The sequence below is a fragment of the Vombatus ursinus genome, unplaced genomic scaffold, assembly GCF_900497805.2.
Source record: "Vombatus ursinus unplaced genomic scaffold, bare-nosed wombat genome assembly UNPS02005286.1, whole genome shotgun sequence".
NCBI classification, from domain to species: domain Eukaryota; kingdom Metazoa; phylum Chordata; class Mammalia; order Diprotodontia; family Vombatidae; genus Vombatus; species Vombatus ursinus.
Window position 1 is genome coordinate 6,994,495 of NW_020945064.1, and position 23,295 is coordinate 7,017,789.

Consider the following 23,295-nt stretch of genomic DNA (forward strand, 5'->3'; position numbering starts at 1 on the left):
TGCACATTTCTATTCTTTAAAATCACAGAATTAAAAACAACCCAAGGGAGCAATGAAATGTGTGTATGGCATGACATGTAGGACCCAGTACAGAAAACTAAATAAAGGTGGAGAAAACCAGCTTCATCTGGTCCAGGTCAGACATTTCGTTAGAGCAGTACTCATTTATCACCTCTGCTTTCACAAAATAAAAACATAGCAAAATCATTCGCAGTCCCAAATAATTTGCACCCCACTGTCATCTGAGAGAGTTGCACAGGGTCACAGCTCTAGGTCAAAAGTAACACTTGGATCCAGGTCTTTTCAGAGCCAGATACTGGACATATGTAGTGGAGCCCAGGAGTGGCAGGAGGAGCTCCAGGGGCATTCAGAGGTTTCCCTAGAAGAGGTTATCCTTGAGGAGAGGTTAAGTTTCCTTACTATGTATTTCAATGACTTTTAGGGAGCTTGAGTCTTTCTAATACTCAATGCGGCAGTATAAACACAAGCTGCAAAGATAATTCACAGCCGTTTTCATAGAGTGTTCACTGATTCATTCAATTTCTCACTCTTCCCCTGCAGTCAGTACACTTAGCTGTGGAATCACCGGCCAACTCTACAAGGAACTCCCTGGGAATTTTCAAGTCTCCTTACCAACATAAAGTCATCCTCTTGGTACATCCTACAATTTCTAAAAACATCAGGAAATAAAACTGCACTTTGTCTTGGCATGAGGCAGAACTAAAACCACCACTAACTCTCAACCACCTGCATGAGTCCTAAGTGCCCAAGTTCCAGGGACTGGAAGCCATTTCTTGCCACCTTGATGGGTTTCCATTCTCCCTCCTAGCAAGCAGGACTATGGCTCTAACTCCTGAAGCTTCCTCTGTTTTTTCTTCTTCCTTTTTCCTTCCATTAGCAGATCATCGGTAGCTGAATTAGTTGACCTAATGTCCTTGCTCTACAGCTCTTACCTTATTTAATAACGTCAGTTTGATCTCTTTGTGAGCGCTGAACCCTCCTTGCTGAGGTTGTGGGGGGAGCACTTGTTGGGGGGGTGGTGGCTGCTGGGATGATTTACTACTGGCTGCAGGTTTTGTGGATTTGGGGGGCTGTGTGGGTGCCTCCCTTTTCCGCTTCTCTTCTTTAACACTGTCTTCTTTTTTAGATTTTCCTGTTAAATGACAAATTCTCAGTCAATCACCTGCAGTAATCTCTTCTTTTGGGTTATTTTTGGGGTAATGTAGTTAACGGTAGGAAACATACACAATATATATGATATATGCAGATTATCAGTGTGAATATGCAAATAACAATCTTTCACTATATGCTGAATGGTTTCTGGATGGTAGTGGAAGTGGTAAGTATACCTTGACTACAGAATGTCTACTATGGGTGGACTCTGGCCTAGGCATTAGAACAGGGGGGAGGTGGAGGTAAGGGGGTGGTTAGACTACAAAGATGAATGTGTGGTTATAACTGAGAGGCAACTTGGCATGACAAATACAGAGTCTCAAGTCCAGCCTCTGATCCACACTAGTGGTGTGACCTTAGACGAGTCACTTGACTCTCTTGAGACCCTAAGCTGCTACGCAGGCTCAATGTGTGCTGGGGCAGAGGTTTCCTCATCAGGAGTTCCCTACATCTCTGAAATCACAGGTCTGGTCCAAAAGCCTGACAACCAGTGCAGTGAACTATTCTGGCAGAGGCAGGTTCCTGTCCTCAAGGGGCTTCCTGTCTAGTCAGGAGGCAGGTTACAAATACACCACAGAGAAATACATCTCATGCATAGTGTGTTAAAGTCTATGTGAGATACATACATAGTACTATGAGTTTACAGAAAGAAGATTCCATTCTGACCAAAAGAAGACTGTCTTTCACTGCCCCCTCCCCCAATGTAAGTTTATATTTATCAAAAACAGGCAACAGATATTCTGTAGTGTTTTCTATTCCAGACTGATTGATATAGCCGAAAAACTGGTAAGAAAAGTGATAGATTTTATTATATGTCAAGATTTATCATGAAGGATTTCCTTTCTACCATTGAGAATGAATGACATTTAGGTCTCAAAGTTATTCGGTATAACCTACCTTATGTGAGTGAATTAAACAACGCTCAAAGATTGGGAAAGGAGAGACCCACTTAAGGCTCTGATGAAATGGCCCTATGGTCTTTCCTTTTCACAACCAAAGAGAGATGTACACTGTGCAAAGATTCACTTTTTTTTTTTTTTTTGGTTTGTTTGTGGGGAAACCTTTTAGGCATATGCTGCTACAGTCTTAAATTTTTGTGGCACAAACTTTTGATGAGTCCATGTCACTACTGTATTGTTCTAAGAGCACTTTTTCTTTCTTTCTTTTTTTTAATTAAAGTTTTACTGAAGCTTTTTGTTTCTGTATTACAATATGTCCTACTATATACCTTCCTCAACCCTGTATTCCTGACAGAGACTGAGTCACACTCATTTTCCTGGATACCTTGAAAGTAGTGAGGCACACTCTCTGGGGATGTCCAATCCTCTCAGATGATAAATCAGCAAGAAAGAACCAGATGCTTTACCTTTCTCTTTCTTTGTCTGGGCAGGGGTGGGAGACCGGGAACTGGCCGAGGAAACAGGACTGGCCAGATCAGCATACATGTCTTCTGAATCAGCACTGCGAACAGAACTGCTACTCGAGGTGGCACTGGAGACAGAGGAGACGCTGCTCACACTCAGGGACCTGAAACATACACAGAAATCCATGCACCACCAAAGGGACACTGGATGGCAGGATAGTGAGGCAGGGAGGGGGAAAGCAAGGACAGGGGTGTACAGGTGGAGATGGGCTGCTTCCCTACTGCTGACCAACATGCCCAGGTCTCCCCATTCTTGAACTCCCTTGGCTTACTCCTCCTGCTAGCTGCTGTGCCATACTTCTCCTCCTTGAGAGGCCATCTACAACAGGGCCTCCACTCCCCTCTCCCTTCACCCTCTGCAGCCAGGCTTCTGACTTCTTCGTTCCAGTGGAACTGCTCTCTCCAAAGGTACTAGCTATCTCTTGATTGTTAATCCAATGGTCTTTCCCCAATCCTCATTCTCCTCGACCACTCTGCAGCCCTTGACACTGTTGATCACTCTCCTCAATATTTTCTTCTCTCTAGGTTTTCAGGATACCGCTGTCTCCTGGTTCTTTTACCTCTGACTGACCCCTCCTCAATCTCTTTTGCTGGATCCTCCTTCAGATTACCCGCTCTAATCACAGGTGTCCCACAGGGCTCTGTTCTGGATCTCTTCTTCTCACCTTGTGACCTGGTAATCTTATCAGTTCCCATGGATTTAATTATCACCTCTATCTAAATATTCTTAGCCCTCACCTTTCTGCCAACATCTACCTATTAGACATTTCAAACTGATCACCTGCAGACCTCTTAAGCTTAACATGTTCAAAACTGGACTCATCAGCTTTCCCCCAAACCTCAACTTCCCTACTATGACTAAGGGCATCACCATCTTCCCAGTCAGAGGCTCTAGGTGTTGACTCCTCACTCTCACTCCCCACCTCCCACCCCCAATCCAATCCTGTTGCCAAGGCCTGTCTATTTTACCTTTGAAATACCTCTTTTCTCTTCTGACACTGCCACCATCTTGGAGCAGGCCCTCATCACCTCATGTTGGACTACTGCAAAAGCCTGATGGTTGCTTTCTCTGCCTCAAGTCTCTCCCCACTCCAACCCATCCTGCACTTAGCTGTCAAAGTGATCTTAAAGTGCATGTCTTAGCAAGTCCACCCCTCCCACCCACCACTCAATAAACTTCAGTGACTCCCTATTACCTCTACCATTCAAATATATAATTCTCCATTTGGCATTCAAAGTCTATCCTTATTTGTGGTCCCCCCCCCCAATCTAATATTCTTACACTTTAACCTCCGCCTCTGTACTCTGTGAGCCAGTGACACTGCCCTCCTTGCTGCTCTTTGAACAAAACCCTCCATCTCCAGGACTCTGGACGTTTTCACTAGCTGTCGCTCTCTTTTCATCTTCTCTTTCTAACTACACTGGCTTCCTTCAAAAGTCCCAGTCCCAAATCCTCCTTCTACAGGAAGCCTTTCCCAATCCCCCTTATTTCTAGTGCCTTCCCTTTGTTGATTATTTCCAATTTATCTTGTTTGTACGGAGCTGTTTACATGATGTCGCTTTCATTAGATTGTGAGCTGCCTGAGAGCAGGATCTTTTACCTGTTTTTGTATCCCCAGCATTTAGCACCATGCCTGAAACATAGCTGGCCTTAACAAATGTTTACTTACTAAAAATTGTAAATGTTTAGTAAGTGCCTACTAGTCAAATGACTACTCAACAACGTTCCTATTTCTCACTGTTATTTTCTAATGGATACATGTGCTCAGAACTGTAGGATTCAGAAATAACAGAACCTTCTGTCACTTGACTAAAAGGATTCCCTGTCCAGTTAACAGAAGGAAATGACCAAAACCTAGTGTGTTTGCATGTACTTCCTACCAATCTTGAACAAAAGAGGCCCTGCTCTGGTAAACTGAAAATATGCAAAACAAGGAAAGATGATTAATCTACAGAAAAATGAAAAGCTAGATCAGGGACATTTCATTCCAAAATACAAGTCAATCTGAAGAGAGAACTGAACTCCTATCAACTTTGGGAAAGTTTACCTTGGATAGTCCTTAGTTTCTCATCTAGTATAAAAAGAGTTCACAGATCAAGTTACTTCCCTTTCTCTGGTCCCCACTTTCCTCATCTGTGAAATGAGTTGGACTAGATAATCTCTAAAGTCCCTCTCAGCTCTAAAATTTCATGAGATGAGAATCAAACCTGACAAACATGTAACTGAAAGGCACAAAAGGGTATTTAAAAGAAATATTAAACTATTACAACAGACATGGAAGTTTCCAAAAGCGGTGGTAGTGGTATTAAATGTCATGTTTTATATCTTTCCAGAGAAAATACCTACCTGGATTTCCTAAGACTGTCAGTAAATGGTAATGAGGAAAGGGAAAGAACCACATTTAAAAAAAAAAAAAGGCAGCTATATGCCTAGGCCAATATAGAAAAGAAAGCATAAGCTGCCCCACTGCCTGCACACTGGGAAGTATTTTTATTTAACTGATGGTCAAAACACTCATACCCACTGTGGTCTAAGTTCTTCCTCCCAGTGATTCTTACAACAGATATTAAAATGCTTCACAGAGTTTCTTTCTATTATCTTTCTTCTCTTTCAAGTGTCTCTTTTCAATTTTCAATGAAGAGTTTCCTTAAAGGTTCTGACTAATTCTCAATGTCTCACATTGCAAGCTATCAACTTTCTGCCTGGAAAGACTTAAGTAAGAAACTTTCTGGAACTCAATAGTGGCCTGCCTCCACCCATCTTTCTAATGGTCTTTGCTGGATACAGAGAAGATACCAACTCTCCTGGTTCTCTCTTATACTGGAGGGCATGAGATCAGATCTGGCAATTTAACCCAAGTGTTTCAGGGATAAGTATAGGACATTAACTACCAGTCTAACTTTCCTAGTTTTACTTCATAAATACAAAAGTACTTCCTTCCTGTGCTAGACATATATTCACTTAGAATACTACTCATCTCCAGAATGAGTAGAACTAATTACGTCTGTGAATTTTCTTTTTAAAAATTAAGACTAAATTTCAGAGCTATTTTCTAACAGTGTAGCAGCCTTCCAACTCCCCCCTACAATAACTTTCAAACTTACAGGATTTACTAGTAATTGGTCCCAGAATACCTCAGGGAGAAGGATGCTAACACTTGGCTTAACTTCTTACCGGGACTTCCTGGACCCTGATGGGGAGGGAGAAATAGAGGCAGAAGTTGATCGGGAATGGGACCTAGAGAGAGATCTTGACAATGACCTGGATCGGGAACTAGATCCGCTATAGCTACTGGCGCTGCCGCTGATGCTGCCGCTGATGGTCCGCCTGCAACACAATCGGACATCCTGTTAGAACCAACGTCAGCGGACTGAGGACGAGGCCTATGTCCCTCCGCTGTGATGGGGCTACTAACTTATCAGAGACAAACAGCTCCAACCCTTGGCTCAGACAAATCAACTTCTTTTTACATATTAAGTTGAGGGCCCATTATAACTCCATTTTCTTTATGGAAAAAAAAAAGAAAACCTCAGTGACAGCTCATGCCAATGCTGAAGAAATACTGACCAATTTCACATGGTCTATCACCACATTAAACTTGTTTCCATGGAATGAGACAGAAGTTATTAGATGGAAAGAGACCCTACTGGTCCCTACTTTGCTATATGTTCAATTCCACATGTTGAACCTGTGAACATAGAACACTATTTTTAGTAGTAAAAAGCAAGATGACATGGTCTGTCTAGAGACTAAATCTTCAACCTTGGCAGCATTAGCACCACGCTCTAAGTAATAATAATGATGACAAATGGCAACAACAATAATGGTGATAAAGTGTGTATCCTTTTAAATTTTAGTTTTTTAAAGTACTTTCATATACATTATTTCATTTAATCTCCACAATCACCCTGTAATATAGGCAAAGTAGTTGTTATCATTTTACAGAAAGACACTGAGGTTCAAGAAGTTAAGGACTTGACCAAGGTCACAAAGCTAGTCCCTGGTGAAGTAGGAACTATAACCCAGGCCTCTTGCTTCCAAATCCAGTGGGTCATTCTACTAGACAGGACTGCCAATTTATCAAATTACTTTTGTTCGTGGGAAGACTAGACATACTTGTTCAGGAACTCTAATTTTAATCTCCTCTCTGTAACCCTGCTTCTGGATTCTTGAGTTTCACCATCTCCTGATTTATGTCGGAGTTCACTTTGGGACTGTTCATGTTTAACATTCAGAAATTGTAGTGACCACCATGGTCTCACCTTCTGGGTGGGGTTCTTGTTTGGCGGTCCTTCCTTCTTGCTTCTCTGTTATCTCCCGGTTTGGCTGGCTCTGGTGCAGGTGTAATGGTTTTGGTGGACTGTGGGGGGACTGGAGGTGGGGCTGGCTTTTTCAGAGACTTCTCTCTAAGAGATAAGAATTCAAATATGGGTATTGTCAGCACCAAAGAGATTTTATTTTATTCTCTGAACAAAATTTCCAAATGTAGTAACACCCAGAGTTAGGTAGGACAAAAAACACAATTCAAAAGTTCCATTGTTTCATTTAAATTCAGCATTACATACGACACAACGTGTCAATGAATTTTCCTATCACTTTGAAAATATTCCATCTATCACTCCTTTATTTGAGGAGGGAAGAACAAAATTATTTTAGGAACACTAGGCTGTAATTCTCCCTGTGATTAAAAAGTCAAGTGATTAACACTGATTGTTTCCTGAAGACTCCAATGAGAAGAGTTTATTAAAATAGTTTAAATAATTCCACAAGAACATGCTGGCAGCAGACTAGGGTCTGAGAATGCTAGGGCTGGAAAGGAGCTTAGAGTTCACTTAACCTTCATTCTAGAGCTGACTCTAGGTACACAAAGGAGTTCCCTGGCTTGCCAAAGGCCATAAAGAAAGCTCGTCAGTATCAGAGTTGGTACTAGAATTCAGTTCTGACTCTTGGACCAGAGCTTTTTCTACTCCACCATGCTGCTTCTCAAAAATCAAGGTAGTACTTATACATGGTTGGCAGAACTACGAATTTCAACCACTTTGAAAAAATGGCAATGTAGTCTATGGATAGAGCTAGTGTCGCAGCCAGGAAGACCTGGGTTCATAAGAGCTCTAGGACTAAGTGAGTCATGCCCTCTCTCAGTAGTATCCCATGTAACTACCTAAGAAAGGCAATGTAGTACAGTGTAAAGTGTTCTGCATTTGGAGTCAAAGGACTTCTGCTACTTACTAGCTGTGGGACCGTGATGCTTTAGGCTTCAGTAGCTCATCTGTAAAACGAGGTGACTGGACTCTGGGGGGCCATCCAACTCTCAATTTATGATCCTAAGACTAAGTAGCAGAGCAGTGGCAGAACAGTGGCTGACTTGAATTGGGGAAGGGAGTCTCCTCACTAGAAGGTCCCTAATTCCATGAAATCACAGATTAAGTCGAAAAAAGAAACGATGGATCTAAGTAATTCAGAGAAACATGGAAATTATTTGTATGAATGGAGAGTGGAGTAACGCAGTATAATAAGGAGAATCAGAAGAACAATATAACCAATGACTCTAATATAACTATAAGCAACATAGAAACAAAAGACATCCATAAAACTATCTGCACCATGCTCCTGAGAACTCTGGATGTACCATTTCTGTTTGGAGAGTGGTGCTCAGACTAGTCTAGTGTGTACTGAAACTTTGTTTCTCTGTGACCTCTTAGAGATGTGTAGCTATGAACTGGATTGCTTTGAGGAGAGTTTAAACGGTATTGTCACATTGTTCAAAAAATCCTTTTATTTTACCAACCACTTATAGACAAAATGCCATCAACAATGTGAGGAAAATGAGCTCCCTTTCAGCTGGAGGTGGGGATGGTTAAAGGAACCGATCCATCAGCAAGTGCTGTTTCAGGGTCTACTAGGATGCTACATCAGGCAATAGGGATATAAAGACAGATACCAAGCTGCTCCTGCTCCTTGGGGAGCTTGTATGTGATGGGGGTCAACGCATATTCTATTCACACAGACATCCTGTTTACAATTATCTACTTAATGTGTATGCATGTACATACATCTACGACATTTGTACAAATGGTAATTTTGGGGAAGAAGTCACCAGTAGTTGTAGCGAAGAGAAGGCAGCAATCAAGAAAGTTCCCACATAAAAGATGGCACTTGAGCTAAGATTTTTAAAATTCAATTTTATTTCACTCTCAGATGCTCATTTTCTCCCTCTTCCCTCCCCCTCTTCCAGCCATTGAGAGAGCAAGAAATCCATGATAAATACGTACAGTCAAGCAAAACAAATTACAGCATTAGTCATGGTCAACTCCTCAGTGATATGCTTTAATCTGCATTCTGAGTCCACCACCTCTATCTGAAGGTGTTTCATCAAGAGACTCCTGGGACTGTGGTTAGCCACTGAATTGATCAGAGTTCCAAAGTCTTTCAAAATTGTTTGTCTTTACAATATTATTGCTATTGTATAAACTGTTCTCCTGGTTCTGCTCACTTCACTCTGCATCAGTTCATATAAATCATTCCAGGTTTCACTGCAATCATCTCCTTTATCATGTCTTACAACATATTCTATCATATTCATGTACCATAACTTGCTCAGCCATTCCCCAATGGATGGGAATCCTCTCAGTTTCCAATTCTTTGCAACCAGAGCTATTATAATGTGCACATGAGTCCTTTTCCTCTTTTTTTTTTTTTTAATCTTTTTGGGGTAAAAATGTAGTACTGGTACTGCTGAGTCAAAGGGATGCACAATTTAATAGCTTTTGGAGCACAATTCCAAATTTCTTTCCATAATGGCTGAACCAGTTCACAACTCCACTAATAATGCATTCAAATATCTGTTTTCCAATGACTCCTCTGACATTTTTCATTTTCTCTTTTTGTCACCTTTGCTGATATATGTGTGAACAACTACCTTAGATTTGCTTTAATTTTGAATTTCCAGCATTTCTTTCATATGTCTATTGACAGCTTGGATTTCTTCCTCTGAAAACTGCCAAACTATATCCTTTGAAAACCATTTATCAATTGGGGAATGACTCTTATTTGACTCAGTTCATTTAGAAAGGAGGCCGTTATCAGAGCAATTTGCTGCAAAGATCCCCTCCCCCATTTCCTGCTTCTTTTAATTTTAGCTTCATTTTTTGGGGGGCACAGGGGTGCAAACTCTTTAATTTTATATAACCAAAATTGTCTATCTTACCTTCTGTGAGCCTCTCTAGCTCATGTTTGGTCATGAACTCTTCCCTTATCCACAGGTCTAACAGGTCATTTGTTTGTTTGATGTTCCTCTAACTTGCCTGTGATGCCACATTTTATGTCTAAATAATGTATGCGTTTGGTGCTTATCTTGGTATTCAGTGTGAGATGTTGGTCTGTACCTAGTTTCTGCCAAAACATTTTCCAGTTTTCCCAATAGTTTTTTTTGTCAAAGAGTGAGTTCTTGCCCCCAAAGCTGAGATCTGAGTTTATCAAACATTAGGTTACCGTGTTTGTTTGCTTCTGTATTCTGTGTACCTAATCTGATCAATCTTTATTTCTTATCCAGGAGCCAGCTGTTTTGATGCTTATAGCTTTGTGGTACAGTCTGAGATCTGAAATTCTAAGCCTTCTTCCTTTTCCATTTTTTTTTAAACACTGATTCTGTTGGCATTCTTGACCACTGGTTCCTCCAATGAATTTTGTCACTGGTTTTTCTAACTCTGTAATCTTTTAGTATTTTGATGGATATGGCACTGAATAAAAAATTTAATTTGGGGGGCAGCTAGGTGGTACAGTGGATAGAGCACCGGCCTTGAAGTCAGGAGGACCTGAGTTCAAATCCAGCCTCACACCAAACACTTGACACTTACTAGCTGTGTGACCTGGGCAAGTCACTTAACCCCAACTGCCTTAAAAAAATTTAATTTAGGTAGTATTGTACTTTTTATTATATTCGCTCAGACACCCATGAGCAATTAATATTATTTCAATTATTTAGATCTGTCTTTATTTGTAGAAAGAATGCTTTGTAACTGGGTTCATACAGTTCCTGTGTGTATCTTGGTAGGCAGACACCCCAAACTAGGAATTCTAAGGAGTGGAGGTGAAGATGGAGAGCATTTCAGGATTGAGGCCAGGCTGCATTTAGGCACAAAGAGTGGAAACACAGTGGTATGTGTGAGAAGTAGTAGGAAGCCAGTCTGGCTGGACTAAAGATTGTGTGAAGGGCAGTCATATGTAATAAGGCTGGAAAAGTAGATAACAGGCAGGTTGTGAAAAGTTTTAGATGACAAACAGTGTTTATTTACACCTAGAGTCTATGAGGAACAACCAATGAGCTTACAGAATAGGTGAGTGACATGGTCAGAGCTGTGCTTTAAGAATATAATTTTGGTAGCTATGTGCAAGATGGACTGGAGAGGGGAAAGTCTTGAGGAAGGCAGATCAATTAAAAGGCAAGATGGAAGATGATGAAGACTTGAACTAGTTAAGGTAGTGGCTGATTAAATACAGATAAGGGAATAGATGTGAGAGATGTTGTGGAGGTAAACAACGACAAGACTTGTTTACTGACTGGATATGTGTGGTGAAGGAGAGTGAAGAATTGAGGATGATTCTAGGTTGTAAATCTGGATGCCTAGAAGGATGGCAGTGACCAAAATGAAAAGGGAAAGTTGGAAGAGAAGTGACTGGGGAGATGGGGGAAGGTAGGATATGGGAATGAACTGTTTTGAGATGTCTATTGGACACCGGGTTTGCAAAGTCCAACAGGCAGGTGGTAATACAGGACTAGAGCTCAGAGAGAGACTAGGGCTTGATATAAACATTCAGAAGTCATTTGCTTAGGATAAAGTCCTGGGTCATGATATCTTATGTCAATCTGTACAAGAGTTGATGGGGGTCACCAAGAAATAGAGTTTGAAAGATAAGGTTCAGGACAGAACTTTGGGCACACTCACAGTTAAGGGACGCAATTCAGATGATGACAGAAGTGGTCAGAAAGGTTGAAAGGGAACCAGGAGTAAAAGAAGGAAAGGATGGTCAGTAATGTCAAAAAGGATGAATTGAGAAGAGGTCACCAGATTTGGAAATTAAGAGATTACCGGTAACTCTGGAAAAAACAGTTATCAGAGGTATGATGAGTTTGAAATCCAGATTGCAAAGTACTGAAAAATGAATGAGAAGCAAAGAAATGAAGGCAATGAGAATAACTTTTTCTAGGAGACAGGAAAAAGAAAGAAATAGAGCATGATAGCTTGAGAGGATAAGGTCAAGTGAATAATTTTTAAGTCTAGCAGAGATCTGCATATATTTGTAGGTAACAGGGAAGAAATCAGTAACTAAGACAAGGGGATAACTGTGAAGGCACCATGATAGAGTAAGAAAATGTGATCAAAGGTACAGACAGAGGAGCTGAGATTGGTGAGAAGGGTCAATTCTTCAGAGATAGGAATAAAGGAGAGAAAGGGGGATGATATCAAAGGGTTCTGAGATGCAGAGAAGGGAGGAAGAGGGAGCTCACTGCAAATGACCTCTATTTTCTCAATAAAGTATGAGCTGAGAGTCATGTGGAAGCAGAGAACAGTTGATGTTGGAAGCCTGAGAACAGAACAGGCTATGGAGAAGTAAAAAAGATTGCTTTGGTACAGTAAAGACTGTTGAGATTAGATAACAAAATTGTAATGGACCTTGTTAGTCCAGCTGAAAAACTTCCTTTTTCTCTATTCAGCAGCAGGTGAAGAGAAACAGAGGTACCACAATGTAGGAGTAATCAAAGGTTGGTGTATGGCAAGGTATGGACATATACAGGACAAGGGTAACAAGGAACTCAAGAGTTTAAGATAGTGTAATATTGAACTGATTAATTATAGGATGAAGACTGTGACGGGTGAAAAGTTAGAGCAGAGAAAGGATAATGGTCTGGGAAAGAACTGAATGGAGGAGGGAGTGACTAGAGTTCATAAGGACAAAGAACTGACTTAGGAGGAATGTGTTATAGGTAGAGGTGGAATTGTAAGTTATGATGAGATAAAGGAATTTTAGAATTATTGATCATGATGGCAAGATCAAAGGCATGACTACACCTCTGATTCTGTCATCATGATCAATAATTTGGGGTTAAGTAAGTGCTTAGAGCTTAGGAGATTAAGGAACAGAGAGGCCAAAGTGTCTGAAGGAAGTTCCCTCTCAAAAGGGAAGGAGTTGGGATGGTGAATACTGTGAACCAGGTACTGAACTCTTTGAGAAAGGAGAGAGAATGACTCCAGACTACTATATATGGAATACTGTGAGCCAGGTATTAGACTTCTTGAGAAAGGGGGGATAACAATTGTGGGTCACCAGGATCTGGATTGGGTGATATATTTAGATAGCATGAACTTAATTGGAAGAGAGGTTATTGAACGATAACGGTGGAGGAAGGGTCTGTTTATGGTAAAGAGGGAACACTGGTATTCCAATACCCTGTCTAGGACCAATGTGAAGAGTATGAAGGTAAAAGCACTACTGGAGAGAAAGGCTTCACAAGGGAGATAATAATACAGAAAGAGTAGTTTGGTGCTTTAACTGGAATATAGAGGAATATTAAGAGATAAGGCTAGAAAAGTAGGTTGTACCCAGATTGTCAAAGGCCTTAAATGCTTAGATCAGTAGTTTACTTTTTTTCTCCCCAGGGGGCAATGGAGAGTTACTAATACCATCTAAGCAAGAATAATGCATCTGAGTGCTAAATTAGAAAGATTACTCTAGTATGAAGAAAGCATTAGAAAAAAGGATAGACTAGGGGCATGAAAAACATTTAGAAGGCTGTTAAAATAGTAAGACACGAAGCACTGTAACAGAGTGCTTGATGTAGAAGTGGGAAAGAAAGGAAAGATAGAAGAGTGTGTAACTGGGGATGAAACCACAGACTTGGAAGTCATTTGCACAAAGAGGTCATCAATGTGAATGAGGAGCCAACAAAGAAGTCACAAATAAATATTGAGATGTAGGAGAATCATGAAGAATAGTATCATAGGAACCAAAGAAGCCAAGTCAGTCACTCAGTCAATAAACATTTATTAAGTGCTATTACTTATGTACCAAGCACTGTGCTAAGCACTGGGGATACAAAAAGAGGCAAAAGAGAGTCCTGGCACTAGAGAAGCTCACAGTCTAACAGAGAAGAAAACAAGCAAACAACTACGTGCAAAAAAAGCTATAAACGGGATAAAAAGGGACTAAGAGAAAGAAAGCCCTAGAATTAAGAGGGATTGGGAAAGGCTCCTTGTAGAAGGTGGGATTTTAGTTGGGACTTAAAGGAAGCCAGAAGAGGTCAAGAGGTACAGGAGATGAGGAGGGAGAGCGTTTCCAGAGGAAACACTCAGAATCAGGAGATGGAATGTCTTGTTTGAGGAACAGCATGGAGGCCAGTGATACAGGATAGGAGAGTATGTCTCAGAGGGTAAGGTGTAAGAAGAAGGTAAAAGGGGAATAGATTATGAAGGGCTTTGAATGCTAAACAGAACATTTTGTATTTGATCCTAAAAGTGATAAGAAGCCATTAGAATCTAGTGAGGAGAGGAGTGACATGGTCAGACCTGAGCTTTGGGAAAATCACCTGAGTGGTCGAATGGAGGATAGACTAGGGTGGGAAAGAGACTTGAGGCAGGCAGACCCATCAGCAACCATTGCAATAATCAATGTGTAAAGTGATGAGTGCCTGCATCAGGGTATTAGCAGTGTCAGAGAAGAGGAGGAGGGGGTGTATTTATGAGAAGTTGCAAGGTATCAAAAAGGAAAAACAAATTATAAGAATTGTGGCAACAAAGAGAGAACAGTTTCAGTATGGTATTTGGGGCTAAAACCAGATTGTAAGGAACTGTGAAAATGGAAGCACTGAAGGCAGATGACTCATTCTATACTAAGTTTTCTTAATTACATATAGTTTTGGTTTCCTTAGTAATCCTATGTATTTTACTTTAAGCATTTAAAAACATTATTCTGAGAAGCGGTCCACATATATCACCAGGCAGCCAGAGGGGTCCATGACACACAAAAAGGGTTAAGACCCTTAAGCTGCACAGAATGTGCCCACGTGTATGGGAAAATGGACGCAGGTAGTGTGGCCATCTCTGGTGTGGGCTGCAGGCATGAAGTAGGGGTTGGTTCTTAACCTCTTTCTGTGTCATAGAGTCTTCTGGATGTCCGGTGAAATCTGTTGATTCACTTCTCATGATGTTTTAAAATACACACGTTCACAAAGGAAACAAATTCCATCTAAACACAGTTATTGACATATTAAAAAAAATTTCACTGACTGAGATCAGTGAAAGCTAAGAATTTCTGGCTTAAAGAGTTACTTAGAATACTGAGAGGTTAAATAACTTGCCCAAGACCATGCAGAGGTGCGACTTGAGTCTAGTCTTCCTGGCTTCAAGGAGGGCTCTCTATCCACGAAGCCACACATCTTCTCAAACTGTTCATAATTAACTATAATTCATATTTGATAGGTCAGTTTGAGCATTTTTGTTTCACAGGTAATTTCTCTACATCTTAGTTTCTTTAAGTAATTTGCCCAGAGTGAATAAAACATAGCTGGGAACTCCCAAGATCGAGTTATGTTAAAAGCAATCTAAACCTAGTATAAAATAAAACATGAAAAAGTTATGGTCCGAGACATGTTAATTTATAGGCAAGGATGTCTTCCTTGGATAACCAAACCTGCCTCTTGACACTTGCAGCAAAATTGAAAAAAGTGAGGCACAATGAGAAAAATCCTGTTAATTGGCTTTAAATACTGAGTATCTTCATCTTCAATACAGAAACCTACATCTCTATAAGAAATAAGATGCCTAAAGATTTTATTTCACTTAGGAGAAACTGAAAAAAATGAGAGTCTCTCCAATACTGCCTTTGGCTTTTTATAGCAGCAACAAGCAACTAATATTTCTATGGCACTTTAGAATAGACAAAGTACCTGAGAACAACCCCATAAGGGTAGATTATTAATTACTAACTAATCTTTAGGAGGAATCTAAGCTGGAGGAAAATTTTCTGTTAAGGAAAACCTATTTGCCAACTTAGGGGGTGCTAAATAATATAAACTGTTGCATAAACATAAAAGATTTACTTTCCTATTTTCACGTCTCAGAACACAGGCATCTGCTCAAACAAGGCATTTTATTACAGAAATTGGTCACTTTGTCACCTGATGTTCTGCTATCAGTCATAAATACTTAATAGAGCTCCATTTTATAAGATTTTCATTCTTTATGAATTTTCTTCCATAACCTCAAACACATGAAAAAAGAACAAAGTAGTTGAGTAAGGACACATTTAAATTCCTCCAAACTCACCCTTTTACAGCAGGTGGGGCAGGCTCTCCTTTAGTTTTTATAGAAGGTTTATGTGGGGATGGTGTTGGCGATGGAGAAGGGGAAGATGAAAAAGACCGAGACCTGGGAAATAAACAATACGGAATGGCTGTCAGGGACAAACATGGCATAAATATATACAATTCAAAAGCACAATTGTTAAAATAGTTACCATATTATACCCCTTGCAGAATGTAAGATCATGTGAGGGGTTAACATTTTGCTGAAGCACTTAGGCTAGACTCATGGAAGTATACTAATTATTATCAGTAGTTAGAACTTCATGAATCTCCTCCCACAATGTAATTTACTTTTGTTTTCAGCTTTTTTCTTTAATGTCCCCTAAAATGATAGTGGAAGAGCTGCAAAGAATATATCAAAGATAAAAATCAGTTAATGATATTTAATGGAATGCAAATACTGAGCTTTATGGCAGTAGTTACAGAAATAGTTATTAAAGATGAGGACCCTGTGCTTATGGAGTTTAAAATCTATTGGCAATATGGGGAGGGAAGGTAGAAATATAACACAAACACCTAAAAGCACTTAATATCAATAGTGCAATGAAAACAGATGAATATGGAAGGAGTGAAGAGATACAGAGCAGAGAGTTAGGTATTTAAAAATGGAAGAGTCTGTGGCACACTCATTATTTGATCACTCTTTCACACTGAGTTTAAATATTTCCTGAACTCTTCCCTTCCTCTGACTTTCTGCTACCAATGCCTTGGTTTGGGCCCTCGTCTCTTCTAGCCTAATTTATCGGAATAATATTCTAAGTGGTCTTTTGATACCTCTAATCCATCCATCTCTCCTTCATTCCATTTCTCACAACACTGACCGGAGAAATCTTAATGTGTTATTCTGATCACATCACTCAAAAAGATTCAATGGGAATACACTGTTACTGAATACAAAATAAACCTGGCTTTTTAAGGACTGGCACAATTTACCTCCCACCCAGTTCCCAGCCTTATCCCATAATACCCATGTATACACACTCTAGGTCCTAGACCATTTGGATTCCTCTGAGTCCTGGCTTTAATCAGTTTAGAGCTTGAGCGAAGCTTTAAGATCATCTAGTCCAAGGCTCTCATTTCACAGATAAGGTAATGGAAGCGCGCAGAAAGAAGTAATTTGCCCCAAGTCACAAAGGTCTTAAGTGACAGAGGAGGGATTTGAACTCAGGTCATCAGATTCCAAATCCAGTGCTTTCTGCCCTAGCCCCACACTGCCTGATTCCTCCCAAACTCTCTTCACCCCTCCTCTTTTTTCAAGGCTCAAGTCTAGCTCCTACCTTTTCATTGAAAGCTCCCCTGACTGGCCACTCTCTGGGACAAAGGGATCTCTCCTTCACACTCATCTCCCACTCCATTTGTGTATGTGATTTCCCCCCAAGGTGGAGACAGCAATGTGTGGTACAGTGGGAAAAACACTGGTTTTAAAGTTCAAAGGCTCGAGTTCAAATCCTACCATTGCCACTTACCCCTTGTGTGACCATGAGCAGGTCACTTCCCATTTTTAGGCCAATTTCCTTCTCTGTAAATGAGGGGTTTGAATCAGATGACCTCTGTGATCATCATATTTGTATCTCTAGTGCTTTGTGTGCCCCTAAATAACTATTTGTTGAATGAATGAATGGATATGAGTTTTGTATCAGATTTGGAAGGATACAAATGGCTGAGGAGAAACGCAATCCAGGCCAAAAGAATGACTTGTGTCATGGCACAACTGTGAGAATATGCTGGTTTTCTGTGGGAGATCATCCGGCTTGGGGTATGAAAAAGCATCAATGGTTAAGATGAAGTACTTGGATTTGTTGAGTCTAAAACAAGGAACAGGATGATAGGCAGAGCAGAAAGGAGCCTTAAAACTCATACCCTTCCATTGCCCACATTTTACAGATGAAACTGAGGCCTCTCTAAAGAAGAGGTCACAAAGGTAGTAAGGGGCAAAGATGGAATTTGAATGCAAGTCCTATCACTCCAAATCCACCACTTTCCCACCATGACATAATGGTTTTTTGATAAGGATAGGATATTTGAAAAACAATGCTTAAAAAGATTATTTTAGCATGTGGAGAGAGTGGGAGACAGGGAAAACATCTGGAAAACTAGTAATTCCATGAAAATGACAAACTTTGTTTTGACAAGATAAGTTTCAGGTATTAGCAGATTATTCATCTAAAAATATCCTCTAAGCAAATGGGGATGTCAGAATCAAGAAAGGATGAAATGGGTGGTTAAGCTGAAGATGTACTGGAGATCTGAGGGTCACTCATTTCCTAGACTGGAAGCCACACAAACTAGTGAGTGCTAAAGAGCCTAAAGAAGATATTAAAGCAAAACAATCATAATAGGTAAGTGATTCATAATACTTTTGTCATCAATGAAGCAAATGTCTAATGTACTTGTATTACTTTTTCTCTATTAAAAACTGTCATGCAAAAACTTCAACATTTTTTGTTAACTGGAAGCCAAACATGAAGGAATATTATAAACTAATTATTATCATACATCCATATAGACTAATAAAGTTAAAAAAAAAGTTTTCAAGAAACTTAATGATTCAATTCCATAACACTCTATTCACTGAACACTAATATATAACAAAATATTTATAAAATGATTCATTAGGGTACAGATTCAATACTTCTCTTACAGGGTAGGAAGGCCCAAATGAAAGTAAATTACAGTAACATTATTACAGTTCAATATAGAGTATTACTTTTGTTTTTCTCCCAAACCTGTAAGAATCTGCTTCATAACCAACTGCCTACTTGCAATACATACTCTTTCAGAGAAATCCATCATCTCTGTTTTCAAAAATGACAAATTAAGGAGAGAAAAGGGAAAGAGGGAAGGAAGAAGCACCCATTATTCTTGACACTTTCCCTTTGACACTCATGGTTGAACCAGGCTCTTTTAAGTTGTCATCAATTATCTCGGAAACAACTAGTAGCATTTTTCTTCAAAGGTACATAACTTAATTTTGTGTAATTGCTAAGAATTTAATGTTTAAATAATGGGACTTAAGTTTAAAAATAAAATCAGTTCTGGCACAAAGGTTTGAGTAGTTGTATTTGAGTTTAATTAAAATTGGATTCAGGAGCTGGGATAAAGCTTCCAAATTACATACTTCTAATACTGTCATCTCACAAAATGTACTCTGGCTGACCTCATCAGGAAAAGGGAAGCTCCTCTATTCTTATGGTCTAAATTGCTGCCTGCACCTAATTACCTCCAAATGTATTTCTTTGGCTTTACTTATCATCACCAGCAACATTACTTTCCTTCAATTCTTCTGTTGGGTCTTAAATTTAATTTCTCAAGCAAATCACCTTCAGCACACAGCTTGCTTTGTTTCTATCGCTGTCTTTACATGTGCCAATAAGCCAACTCCTCATCACTCCAACACAGACTTCCATATTATTTCTAACTTACTTTCCTGAGGAAGGATTTCTTGAGTTAAAGTATTTCCTGAGTTAATTATAATTTCACTATTTCTATGTACTGAGTCTATACTCATCATTTATATTCACTTGTATGATATTTTGGTAAATGTTTGAGGTTCATCAGTGAGTAGAGACACTCATAGCATACTAGGTTCTCCTGGCTCCATCAATTATTAGAGAGGTGATCTTAAAGCAAGCTACTTTTTTGAACCAGAGTTTTTTCTTTTATAAAGTGAGGAGATGGGCACTTGCTATGTTTACCTCAGAGAGTGCTTGGGACAATCAAATGAGAATAATGTGAAAGTGCCATAAAAATGATAGCATACTACACAGATGTAACATATTATTCTAACATACTAGATGACCCGGAAAAGTCTTTTTCCACATACAAATGTTGTATGTTGTATAAATCTCACTTTGAGATCCATGAGGGCACAGCACAGGCCATATTTTCTAATTTTTGGACCCCCTTGCTTATTCCAATAGTACCTAGAAGAGAGTTCAGCTCATAGCAGGTGTTCAAAAATGTTCGACAAGTGTAACAGCTCTGTTGAACTTTTTATTTATACAAATTATTTCTCTGTGCAAAGTTATACGATAATATAGTTATATTCCTTACTTTAGTAAGGAAATCTGCTAGAACTTTCTTATTCCGAAATTGCCATAGGAATCATATAACAATCAGAATTGAGATGGTTAAAGGCTTTATTACAGTAACAATGTCCAGTGATAAAGCTTCCCAATGAAACAATGGGGAAAGTGAAAAGCATCATCCCTCCAAAAGCTAATGTTAAACTGTTTTATACATGCTACTCAATGGGCTTTGGCTGAGAGTAGAATATTGTACTTACTAAATATAAGGGTGAGACAACAGTATTACTGATAGGTTTTTTAGATAATGGAACCCTAATAAAACTGATCTAGTTCCCAGTCCAGTGTAAAACCTAAAAGAGAAACTGTCTTGCAGAAGCTGCCTGTGTGAGTAGCCCAACTCACCCATGCAGTAAAGAGGGAAAGGGGCTGGGTTTATAGTCAGAAGACCAGAGTTCAATTTCTGTCTCTGACACTTGCTGCTGTGTAACCTTGGACGAGTTACTTAAATTCTCCAGGCCTTAGGTTCCCTACCTGTAAATGAAGGAGTTGGACTAAATGGCCTCTAAGGTACTTTCTAACTCTAAATCAATGATCCTAGATGCTTCCTACCATTAGTCAATCTTCTCCAAACCTGAACAGATTGTGATTAGTTATATAAATAAAGATGAAAAGGAGAGTTGTGCTGAATACAGAAACATAAATAATCCATGTTAGCAAAGTGTGAGCCAGTGTCAGAATCTTTGGGGAATAGTGTGAAAAGACAGGGTGGTCAACGTGTACATGTAAGTATGCAGTGGGGTTAAGACTGAGATGATCTGTAAAGGGTTGAGGCAGATGGAATAGGTAAAAAAGTAGAAGGGCAAAGGGGAAAAGCAGTTAAAGGGGTATAGAGCAAGGGTGGGGAATCCGTGGCCTCAAGGCCACATGTGTTCCCCTAGGTCTTCAAGTGTGGCCCTTTGACTGAATCTATACTACACAGAACAAATACCCTTAATAAAAGGATTTGTTCTGTAAAACCTGGACTCAATCAAAAGGCCTCACCCAAGGATCTAGAAGGCCACATGTGGCCTCGAGGCTGCAGGTTTCCCACCCTTGGTATAGAGCTTTAAACATTTGGTGAATGTCATTCATTTAAATTTCATTCAATTCTGACTTACTAGCAAATGAAAACAAAGGACTAAGTAAAATTCTTAACAGAATCTAACAATTTTGAAAACACAAAAACCAACAGTTCCAAAGGATGGAGTTGTTTAAACTTTTTCTAACATTTAGTAAATATGCATTACATCTTGGTGGTTGGAGAAGCCCCAAATTGTATGGGTATTAGGCCAGTTCATTCACTGCATAGCCCCTTATTTTTTTGATAGGCTTAAGTTCAATTCTAACATACTAGGAAAATATATTGACATTGATATTTCTAGAGTATCAGCTTATGTTTTCATTTCCATTTCATTTGTCAAAACTTAAACAACTGCATTCTATTCCATTTGGTCTTAGGGAATATTGATAACTTTTAAAACATAGCATTCAACATGTTATAGTTATCACATATAATTTCAAAGCAATCAAACATTTAGCAGAAGAATATAGCCTACCTACCTGAGACAAGGAGACAGAGACCCTCCATGGAGAGCAAACTACCTTGACCGGAATTTAGGTTATTAAAGAAGTACCCTGGTTGACTGCCTCTGTTGTGAGGGCACATGGGGAAGAGGCCCCCAAACTGTAAGTAACCAAGGCCCCAAATGAAAACTGTATAAAAATAAAGTCGTTCAACACAAAGTCCACAGATTGCCTTTGACCCGCTTCCATCTCTTTTTCCAGAAGAGCAGGGAGGCAGTAACGCTGGAGAGCACTGGCCAAAGAAAGTATACCTGGATCTGCTGCCTGAGAATGAGCTGTGTCTAGAAGACCGACTAGAATAGGAGCTGTAGGATGAGGACCTGGACCGGGATCGAGAGGAGCCAGAACCAGAGTATGATGATGAACGAGAAGATGATCTGATAAAAGAAGAGGAGGAATAATCAGAACATTTGGTTACTTAACTTTCTTAATTTTCAGGGTTTTTTTTTGTTTTTGTTTTTTTTTGGTGAGGTAATTGGGGTTAAATGACTTGCCCAGGGTCACACAGCTAGTAAGGGTTATAACTTTCAGTTTTGAACAGCTTTGTGTTCTCCCCAGAAAGTATATAATCCATCTTCTATTTAGAGATTTATGGGCACAACTCAGTCAAATCCATTTTTACAAACTTTTAAAAAAAATTAAAAAAATTTTTTTTCTTGTAACATTCTTGTAACATTTTTTCTTGTAACATTCTTGTAACATAGCTTGTCACTGTCCTCTCATCTTGTCTCACCCTCCCTACCTGCCAGCCCAAACAAAAATATAGACTCAGAATTTTAGCTGCTTTCTCATAGAAAGCATTTAACATTATATTCTCCAACACACTGAGTTTCTACCAGCTGTCAAAGACTGGCCTCAAAAGGGGCAGGAGACCCACTGGTTTTTGGTAGCCTTGCAAGAAGAGATTCTATGTGGCTATTACTTTCATTTAATCCACAAAACCACCTCAGATGTTCTTCACAACTTTTGGGCATCTGGAAGTTAACTCTCACCCTTTATATCCTATTTTCATTGGCAAACAACTTCATGTACGTTTTACTCACAATAAATATCAGTCCAAAATGAAAACAACAAACCAAAATATCTAAAGAAGACAATCCAGGAATAACGATGCCTTGTATCCTAAACTGCACTTTCCCGCAAAGTGCTCTTTTTACCTGGAGGAATTGGATGCGGATGCTGATGAGGCAGATGTTTTTCGACGCCTCCGTGCACGGCTCGGAGAAACTGATACACCAAGTTTCTTCTTAGGGGACTTAGATCGTCGCCAAGGATCCTTCCATTCATCTGCTCTTTTCACCTGCGGGCCAGCTGATGTGGTTTCCTTCTTTGGTGGCTCAGGTTGACGGCTGAAAACACACACATACCAATTTTAATAAAGAACAGAGTTCTCCTGCTACAGTATGAGACTGATACTCCAAAGCTATAGGAGTATTTTATCTCTATCTTCTACCCAATTTATCATCTAACTTTTTGGTCAGAGGCCAACTTTGTAAATAAAAGGCAAAGATATCTAGAAGCAGAGAGACACTGTCTCTTGGGGGAAAATTATCTTTTAAAGGGAGAGTCATTCCCTCCATTGAGCAAAGAGGTACAGGATTCCCTTACCTCTTTTAACCCAATGTAATAAAAGTCTGTCTGTAAAATAAAAATCTAGCCGTACAAAATTTAAAATATAGAGTATCAT

General features: G+C 39.6%; 1 protein-coding gene across 7 annotated transcripts in view; it reads right to left on the bottom strand.

Annotated features, from left to right (window-relative positions):
- Positions 1 to 23,295, bottom strand: part of ZC3H18 (zinc finger CCCH-type containing 18) — an 84,648-nt gene that overhangs the window by 8,341 nt on the left and 53,012 nt on the right. For 5 of the 7 annotated variants that reach the window (XM_027846778.1, XM_027846749.1, XM_027846757.1 and 2 more), the window contains 7 exons: positions 22,766 to 22,957; positions 21,860 to 21,985; positions 15,920 to 16,021; positions 6,860 to 7,003; positions 5,772 to 5,924; positions 2,540 to 2,700; positions 954 to 1,153 (listed from right to left, as the gene is read on the bottom strand). In XM_027846778.1, the coding sequence (XP_027702579.1) occupies positions 954 to 1,153; positions 2,540 to 2,700; positions 5,772 to 5,924; positions 6,860 to 7,003; positions 15,920 to 16,021; positions 21,860 to 21,985; positions 22,766 to 22,957 (1,078 nt within the window). The remainder of the gene's footprint in view (positions 1 to 953; positions 1,154 to 2,539; positions 2,701 to 5,771; positions 5,925 to 6,859; positions 7,004 to 15,919; positions 16,022 to 21,859; positions 21,986 to 22,765; positions 22,958 to 23,295) is intronic. The other 2 variants (XM_027846792.1, XM_027846783.1) reach the window with 1 other exon arrangement.